The sequence below is a fragment of the Perognathus longimembris genome, chromosome 23, assembly GCF_023159225.1.
Source record: "Perognathus longimembris pacificus isolate PPM17 chromosome 23, ASM2315922v1, whole genome shotgun sequence".
NCBI classification, from domain to species: Eukaryota; Metazoa; Chordata; class Mammalia; order Rodentia; family Heteromyidae; genus Perognathus; species Perognathus longimembris.
Genome location: NC_063183.1, coordinates 25,247,020 through 25,256,815, shown reverse-complemented (window position 1 = coordinate 25,256,815; position 9,796 = coordinate 25,247,020). Strand labels below are relative to the sequence as shown.

General features: G+C 38.5%; 1 protein-coding gene across 1 annotated transcript in view; it reads left to right on the top strand.

Moving 5' to 3' along the window:
• The first annotated feature begins 2,346 nt into the window (after nt 1–2,346).
• The window catches only part of Unc13c (unc-13 homolog C), a 280,832-nt gene continuing 273,382 nt past the window's right edge, over nt 2,347–9,796 (top strand). The window contains exon 1 of the mRNA XM_048332735.1: nt 2,347–5,566. Coding sequence (XP_048188692.1) covers nt 2,584–5,566 — 2,983 coding nt within the window. The 5' untranslated portion in view covers nt 2,347–2,583. The remainder of the gene's footprint in view (nt 5,567–9,796) is intronic.

Here is a 9,796-nt window from a genome sequence, read left to right as displayed (position 1 = left end):
AAACTTTTCCCACTCAGACATTTTCCCACAAGCCATGTAAGGAAGTCTAGAGTTGGAGACATCAGTGGTATTAGCAGAATTTCTTCTTTCATTTAATAAAAAAAGGTTGTTTTTTTGTTTGTTTGGGGTATCTAAGATTCTCAACATTGGCTTAAAATGATTTATTTAACTTACTACTAACCTAACTTTCCAAACTCTTCCTAAAGAAAGGTTACAAATGGGCATATTCTTTATAAACTTTTAAATTTAGTTCAGGGGACAATTTCTTGACATTTTCATTAGTAGAAAACAAGTGCTAGTTTGTAATTGGAAATGCAGACCAAATTTTTTCAGAGGAGGAAAAAAAAACCTGTTTTGCCTTCTGAAACTTAGAAAGACAAGAGCATTTTTTAGTCAGCCTCTGTCCTTCCATTATTCTTTCTCTGCCTTTCTGGCTCACAATCTCCTGTCTCTAGAGAAGCCTGGTTCTCCGCCAGAGCATGTGTTCCCCAAGTCTCGGGCAAAGTGTGACTGAAGAGAATTTGGTGGATTTCCAAGTGAGGGGGGCTGATGGTAGACATCTAAAACAATACGTAGTTTATGATATACTCTTTGGTGAATGAGGAAGACTGCCTTCTCAAATACATACTTCAACAAAACTCCCTTCCCCTAGAGCTCCTGGCCAGGATTTCTCCACCTGCTCCCCATTCTCGCTCCCTCCCCTGCTACTATGCTAGCTCGAATTGCCTGTCATGACAAAAAGTGATGCAGGTCTTACTCTATGCCTCTGCATTTTGTCAGGCATGGGGCTTGAACTCAGGGCCTAGGCGCTGTCCCTGAGCCTCTTTGTGCTCAAGGCTAGCACTCTGCCACTTGAACCACAGCTCCACTTCCTGTTTTTCTTTATTCATTGGAAGGAAGAGTCAAGAACCCACAAGTCTGGAAGTTCCTGCTGTCCTCACAGCATGCTCAGAACCAAGTGAGAATCCCTGCCCTGGCAACAGCCTCACCCTGCACTCAGGGACCTGCACAGTGAGGGAGGGGACCACCTTACTCTTCCATCTGCTCTGAATCTGTGGTTCCAGAGTTTACAAAGAAGCCATTAGTCAGGTGTCATTGGCTTATCCTGTAATCCTAGCTACTCAGGAGGCTGAAAAAGAAACAAACAAACAAACATTTGAGTGCCTACCATGTACAGAGCACTGTATTAGCAGTATACGTAAATGCAAGCTTGTTTTCCTTCAGAGAATTCAAGAAAAGCACCATCACAAGATGCGTAGGCACTTGATTTCAAAACACTAAATTCAAGAATGACCTCTAGTCCACAGGTTCTTTGTGTCTGTATGCTTATTCTATCTGTGTCTATCTGTGTCTTTTCCTGATTTGAGACCCTCTCTCCAGTCATGGTCCTAACCCTCATGGATGTCCAACCATCTGTCACAAGGCCTCACTGGTTAATTTCCCTCTGTTCTGGTATCTCAAGCCACAGATTTCAAAATGTGCATATATTATCTACAGTTGCAAATATATTTTGCTTTTCAAACTCATTTTTACAATGCTTAAGTTGACATAGCTTTAAATTATTTTCAATTTATGGTATTCTCTTGACAAATTTGATGTTTATGTAACACCTAGTTTCCTGTAACATCATATATGTCATATATTTATATTAATAATTTAAAATTTTTCAATAATTGAATAGCTAGAGAAATAAGAGATTACAGGGCTAGGAATGTGGCCTTAGTGGTAGAGTGCTTGCCTAGCATGCATGAAGCCCTAGATTTGATTCCTGAGCACCATATACACAGAAGAAGCTAGAAGTAGAGCTGTGGCTCAAGTGGTAGAGTGCTAGCCTTGAACAACAACAAAAAAAAGCCAGGGACAGTGCTTAGGCCTTGAGTTCAAGCCCCAGGACTGGCAAAAAGAAATAATAAAAAGAGACAGAGAGAGATTACTTGAATTAGAAAATCTTGCATATATGGACAATATAAATTTGGTGAACTTTTAAAACTGCAGGAAAATATATTTAAATCCTTATGTTTCTGTAAGTAAACATGACTTGAGGAAAGAAAATAAAAGAGAAATGGCATCATGAAATTGATATCTCTACTTAAATTGCCATTTTATCAATGTTTTTTAATCTTCATTAACTTTTTTAACTGTTTCAATCATGCCTATCTAGCAATACTTTTAGAAAAGGCATAAGTTATATTAGATAACTTTGTATTTAAATCCAGATATTTCTCTGCCCTCCCTGTAATTTTTGTCATATCTTTATGTGTCATGAATACCTTTGAAAATATTAGAAGTGGAATAGAGAATTGAATCCTGACACTTATCTTAATATTTGTCCCTTTTCAGCCTCTACAGGAAGCTATGTGGAAATGAGAGAAATTCAAAAACCCTCTCCTCCAAGAGAGAAAATCTTTCATAAATGGAGCTCTGCTTCCGGTTTCCACAGGACAGTGACCTTGTGGCCTTTCCTGCTATTTCCAGTGATTCCCAGAGCATCTGAACAGTGATGTCTGCCTTGCATTCGCAGCTTTCCATCCTGATTGCTTGTTTACTTCTTTGGAGCAGAAAAGTTTGTACTAATTGCTCTCCATGGTGGCTAATCTTTTCAAGAGCCTGATTTTACCTTATATCCATAAGCTTTACAAAGGAATGTTTACAAAGAAATTGGGAAATACAACCAAAAAAAAAGAGAATCATCAGCAGAAAAAGAATCAAGATTTTCCTACTGCTGGCCAGACCAAACCCCCCAAATTTTCCAATACTTTGAAAAGCACTGTAAAGAAAATTGCAAAGTGTTCATCTGCTCGCAACTTATCTATTGAAGAAGAAGAAGCTAACAGAGACTTTTCCCTCTCTCCAACATTTAGTTATCGAGTAGCTATTGCCAATGGCCTGCAGAAGAATACTAACGTAACCAGCATTGATAATGAAGATCTGCTTCAAGAGCTATCTTCCATTGAGAGTTCCTACTCTGAATCATTTAACGAACTAAGGAGCAGTACCGAAAACCAGGAACAGTCAACACACACCATGCCAGTGAGACGCAACAGAAAGAGTTCAAGCAGCCTGGCCCCCTCTGAAGGCAGCTCTGATGGGGAGCGTACTCTACATAGCTTAAAACTAGGAGCCTTACGAAAACTGAGAAAATGGAAGAAAAGTCAAGAATGTGTCTCCTCAGATTCAGAGTTGAGCACCATGAAGAAAACTTGGGGGATAAGAAGCAAGTCTTTGGATAGGACAGCTCGAAACCCAAAGGCCAATGCTCTAGAGCCTGGGTTCAGCTCCTCTGGCTGTATTAGCCAAACGCATGATGTCATGGAAATGATATTTAAGGAACTTCAGGGAATAAGTCAGATTGAAACAGAACTTTCTGAACTCCGCGGGCATGTCAACGCTCTCAAGCACTCCATTGATGAGATCTCCAGCAGTGTGGAGGTTGTACAGAGTGAAATTGAACAACTACGCACTGGGTTTGTTCAGTCTCGAAGAGAAACAAGAGATATCCATGATTATATTAAACACTTAAGTCATACGGGGAGCAAGACAAGCCTGAGATTTTTAAATGTGCCGGAAGAAAGATTCGAATACGTGGAAAGTGTGGTGTACCATATTTTAATAGATAAAATGGGTTTTTCAGATGCACCAAATGCTATTAAAATTGAATTTGCTCAGAGGATAGGACATCAGAGGGACTGCCCAAACGCAAAACCTCGACCTATACTTGTGTACTTTGAAACTCCTCAACAAAGGGATTCTGTCTTAAAAAAATCCTATAAACTCAAAGGAGCTGGCATTGGGATCTCCACAGATATTCTGACTTACGATGTCAGAGAAAGAAAAGAGAAAAGCATACCATCTTCCCAGACCTATGAGAGCATGGACATGAAATTGTCTACTCCAGAGCCCAAAATCAAGAAAAACAATTGGCAGTCACCTGAAGACAGTGATGGAGAGCTGGACTCTGACCTCAATCGAAACAGTTATGCTGTGCTTTCCAAGCCAGAGCTTCCCACAAAGGGGAGTACTTCTAAGTCAAGCTCAAAATCGCACAGTGCTAGATCTAAGACTAAAAGTGCTAATAGCAGCAGAGTTTCAAATAAATCAGATCGTGCTAAAGTGACCCCCCAGTTGCCACAATCAAATGATTTGGAGAAGCAAACCACACCCCAATATGTAGAGGCAACACCTCTCTGGCACTCACAGAGTGATTTTTTCACTGCGAAACTTAGTCGTTCTGAGTCAGACTTTTCCAAATTGTGCCAATCGTACTCAGAAGATTTTTCAGAAAACCAATATTTTAGTAGAACTAATGGGAGTTCTCTTTTGTCATCTTCAGACCGGGAACTCTGGCAGCGGAAACAGGAGGGCACACTGAGTTTGTATGACCAGCGATTCGATGGGAGTCCTCACAGTATCCAAGCACAGAGCAACATTGAAAATACAGAGACTGTGGATAGTGGTATGAGTAACAGCATGGCATGTGCATCTGGAGATCGAAGTCACTATACTGATTCTCAGCTCTCTCTACATGAGGATCTTTCTCCATGGAAAGAATGGAATCAAATAGAGCAAGGGGCTGATTTAGGCTTAGATTCATCCACACAGGAAGCTTTGGACTATGACACAAATAGTCTGTCTGACCAACAGCTGGATGTTCTCAATAAAGACCTAGAAGACTTGGGAAAGTACCACAGTGACCTACAAGATGACTCTGAAAGCTACGATTTAACCCAAGATGATAACTCATCTCCATGCCCTGGGTTGGATAATGAACCACAAGGTCAGTGGGTTAGCCAGTATGATTCTTCTCAGGAAGCGAATTCTAATGAACTGTATCAAAACCAGGGCCAATTGTCCATGATGTATCGAAGTCAAAGTGAACTGCAAAGCGATGACTCAGAGGATGCCCCACCCAAATCTTGGCATAGTCGATTAAGCATTGACCTTTCTGATAAGACGTTCAGCTTCCCAAAATTTGGATCTACCCTTCAGAGGGCTAAATCAGCTTTGGAAGTGGTATGGAACAAAAGCACACAGAGTCTGAGTGGATATGAGGACAGTGGTTCTTCCTTAATGGGCAGATTTCGCACATTATCTCAATCAACTGCAAATGAATCAAGTACAACCCTTGACTCTGATGTCTACACAGAGCCCTATTACTACAAAGCTGAAGAAGAAGAAGACTATGGTGAACCTGTGGCTGATAATGAGACAGATTATGTTGAAGTGATGGAACAAGTCCTTGCTAAGCTAGAAAACAGGACTAGTATTACAGAAGCCGATGAACAAATGCAGGAGTATGACCACCCTTCCTATGAAACACCTTATGAAACACCACAAGATGAGGGGTATGAAGGGCAGGCAGATGATGTAGTGAGTGAAGGGGAATTGGAACCCTTAAACGAATCATCCGTAGAAATGGAAATAAGAGAAGATGAAAACCAAAACATCCCTGAATCACCACCTGTGGAAATCACAAAGCCAAAGAGAATCCGCCCCTCTTTTAAAGAAGCAGCTTTAAGAGCCTATAAGAAGCAGATGGCAGAATTGGAAGAGAAGATCCTGGCTGGAGGTACTTATATTTAAATACTACATTATAAGTTAATCATGTTTTAACATTGAGTAGTACTGTTTAAGAGGGTGTTCTGTGTTTCTTGGGGATAATTTAATGCAGTGAATTTGTTTTGTATTCAGTATTCCCAACGAGTTGGGTTTCATGATATTAAATCCAACCATATTTCAGATAGGTCATATTGAAATAAGCCTACATTTTGCCCTACTATTGAACAAGATTTCTTGCTAAGTTTAGACACACACCATAGTTCATATTAAACAATTCTGTGGCATTGGTTGTTAAGGAAAAAAAGATAGTGAAATCAAAAGACAGCCCTTTCAGCCATAGCCTGGGGTCTGCTCTTCAGTTCCATTAGGTTTATAGGAGTGAGAAGAAAGGTGTAGTTAATCATAACTTTGAAAAGATGGACATTTAGATTTAACAGCTCCTCCCATCAAACAGTTTGGAACATGACGGTAGGAAGATCTAGGGTCCACCAATCGTGGTCTCATGAATCAACATAAACTTCCTTATCTGCTCCTGTTGTGGAAGAATAATATATTCAAGACCCCAGATCATGGCTGAATGGTCAAATGTCATTGAGGATAAATTAGTAAGGGGGCTGAGTAGAGAAGTTTCCTCTTTGAGAGAAGAGGAATATTTTATGTAACTATTTTAAATTTCCTAAGGAAGAAATTTTGGATCAAAGACTTGGTACCTATGTATAAATATTTGAGTTTATTTATGTTTGTATTCATTAACCTAACCTTATGTGTACTCATCTAAATTCCTTACCATTGATTTTTATTTTCTTACTTTATATTTTAGGGATTATTATAATCTCTTTTAATGGGTTACATTTTATTAATGTTTCCTAACTATAGCCTTTTAATTTTTCCTAAAATATTTACTTTATATAATGTTTAATAAATATAAATTCATGTCATTATTGATAATCTGCTCAAATAATAGGATAGAATAGTTAATGTAGTCAGTAGCTGATTGCGGCTTGTTTTTGCCAAACTTACCAGACTTTTTAAAAAAAAACTGGCCATTTTCTGGTTGATATGGGTTAATAACTGAATAAGCAAATACCTTTAGTGTTCAATCACTCCAAACCCTAAGAGAACTGAAATAAAAATGAGATTTCTCCACTCTAAAAATCCACCTATAGAAAGCAACATACTCCATAGAATTCAGTTAAAAGAGATCTATGGTGCATTGGCTGTAATTTTTTAAATTATTCATTTATTTATTTATTGTCAAAGTGATGTACAGAGGGGTTACCGTTTCATACCTAAGCAGTGAGTAACGTTCTTATCCAACTTGTTACTTCCTCCCTCATTTTTCCCCTGCCTTCCCCTATCCCAATTTCCCTCCCCCCATGAGTTGTACAGTTGGTTTACAGCATATAGTTTGTAAGTATTGCTGTTGTATTGGTTTGTCTCTTATCCTTTGTCTCTCCATTTTGATATTCCCCTTCCCTTCCCTAGTTCCAATACACGTATATACAATATCCAGGGTACCAAAATCAGTTACAGTGATATCAGGGGTATTGGCTGTGATTTTGAAACAGTTTTATTCAGAGGGTAAGTCATTCTCATCTACACTTAAGACTGATTTGGAGAGGAGGGGAGATGGGAGATAAATGAGGAAAGTGGTAACATGTTTGACAAGAAATATACCTTAAGTATGTAACAATAACCCCTCTATACATCACCTTGACAATAAAATTAAGTTTTAAAAAACTGATTTGAAAATGCAAAGTGGTCAAATGTTACATAAAATAATTTAAATTAATACTTTTTTCATATCATTTGTAATTTTGGGTACAGGCTCTTCTTATGATTCAGATGGTAATTTATTGGAGGTACAAACCAAAAATTTAACATTGTGTTCTCTTTGTAGTTGGTATAAAGAAGTCTATTCAAAGAGACAAAACACAACTCTGTGTGCATAAGAGAAAGAGAAGAGAGAAGGGGAGAGGAGAGAGATAATAGGAGTTTGAATCAGCTGGTCAGGAAACAGGCAGTATCATATATAGAATAAGATCATAAACTTCAAGAGAATGGATCTTCAACTTTTAAGAAAGAAACTGTGATATAGATAAATAATAGGATATTCAGATTTTACCTATGTAGTTTTTATATTGTGCGCTTTTAATACACATAAAATTCATTTACAAACTAAATTAAAAAGTAAAAATTCCAAGTTAGCAAGCTTCTGTACAGAAGAAGTGCCACTTAAATGTCTAGTGGCACTTTTTGGAACACAGAAATACACTTATCTATCTACTTGCCAATGTAAGCATTTTAAATCAGAGAAAACAATCTTGTTCCCTATACCTGACATTCAAAGCTTAGCTAGCGAGAACTCAGATTCTATCAGCCAACATCTTGGAACATGGCTTGCTCTCGTTCTCTGAGCTGACTTTGAATGAAATCTGTCAGATATCCCCTGTCCTAGAGGAAATCGGCACACACATCCTTAAGATCCTCTCTGGATGCTGAAAGGCACCAGATTGACTACCCAGGAGGCTGCAGTAGCCTAGATTTTAAAGGCCATCTCACTCTTCCTTGCAGCAGGCAGGCAGTTTCCCCATCCTGTGCTACCAATATGCTTCTGAAGGAAGGGCAGCCAAGGAAGGATGTTTTCCAGGCCTTTTCCCTGCTCAGAGCATCCCCGTGAGGTGCCAGTTGTCATGGTGGTTTTATGCCCAAGGCCATCTGCTTACTGGGCATTGGACAAATGCCAACAGATTTTTCTCCCCTTGGCTGCCCAGTCATGGTGAGGTAGCAATGCCATATTTTCTTCATGACTAACCTGCACAAATTCAGCCATAAACACCTTGTTAGAAAACTCTGTATAGGGTGCTGTTCCCCTGACATACTTTTATATAACACAAGCTTGGGCATTGGAATTGTTTCAATGCTGTCTTCAGGTCTTGGTGAGATAGGGATATTTGGTAATAGTATTTTTGAGAATCTTCACCTGAGATGTGGGTATTTGGTGATAATATTTTTGAGAATCTTCACTAGAGTAAGAGATTTTGGAGTGTGTGCAGCCAGAAAGTTCCCCATGAGGTCAATGTTGCCCTTGTTGCTGGGCCTTGCTGAGTGGCCCCATTTAGGTAACTGATCCAAACTCAGCATCTTACTAGGGATTATCTGATCTTTTATCTACACACACACTGAAATAAACTGTTGTCTCCTTTAATTTCCCATTTATCTGCTTCTTATGGCCCCAACTTCTGCCAGATATCTATGTATATTTCTCTTTTCCTCTTCAAAAATGCAATCTGGAGATCTGAGGTCTTATTTTCTTATTATGTTTTTTTTTGCACAGTGCCTATACCACTCCCTTTTTTGGTTTCCTACATGTTGGATAAGTACTTGAGGAAAGGAAGAAAGGAGAAGAAATAAAAGCGGAAGCTTCAAAGTTAAATCCAAGTGCAAATAGTTTGTGACTACAGTGCATCTATTAAATTTTATTCTGAAATTATCTTTGTAATTATCTTTCTACAGAGGGATTTCAATTCAACATGCAGGTTTACGAGTACAATGCATCTTCATCAGTGTCACTCCTTTTATCATTTTCCCCCACCTTTCCTAACACACCCATGTCCTCAGTTTACCTAGTTCCATTTTCATATATGTACATTGAATATTATGACCATATTTGCCTGCCCTTACTATATGACTATGTTCAGAGCCCTTACAAACATGGTTAGAGATACAAGCTTAGTTAGTATTCATCCTTACTGTGTACCACGTACTTCCTAAGCAATTTGTCTGTTTTCCCTTCTTTTCCTGCTCACAGTATCACTGTGAATTCATTTCTGTTACTGTCCTGCTTTACTTACTGGTAAGGAAACATTCATAAGAAACTACTTAATATCACACACTTAATATGTAGTGCCTCCAGAATTAAATGGATCATTATTTTCATTGTGTAGAGAGCACTTTCTTCTGTATTTCAAAGACTGATTTATATTCAAATTGTAAAAAACATAAAGATGGAGAAGAGAGTCAGCCATCAGGCTTATGTCATACTCAAGGTTTTTCATGAGCCAACAATACTAATATGAAGGAAACTAAATCTTCTAGGAGAGGGAGTATTTCATATGAAATAGTTCACTCTCAGTCTTTCTACTTCAAATCTTGGCCCATTTTATAAATAAAGGGTTTGTAAGGCTCAGTAATTTATATAGTCCAGCACTTACTTGTGAATGGTATGTTTGAAGGGTGA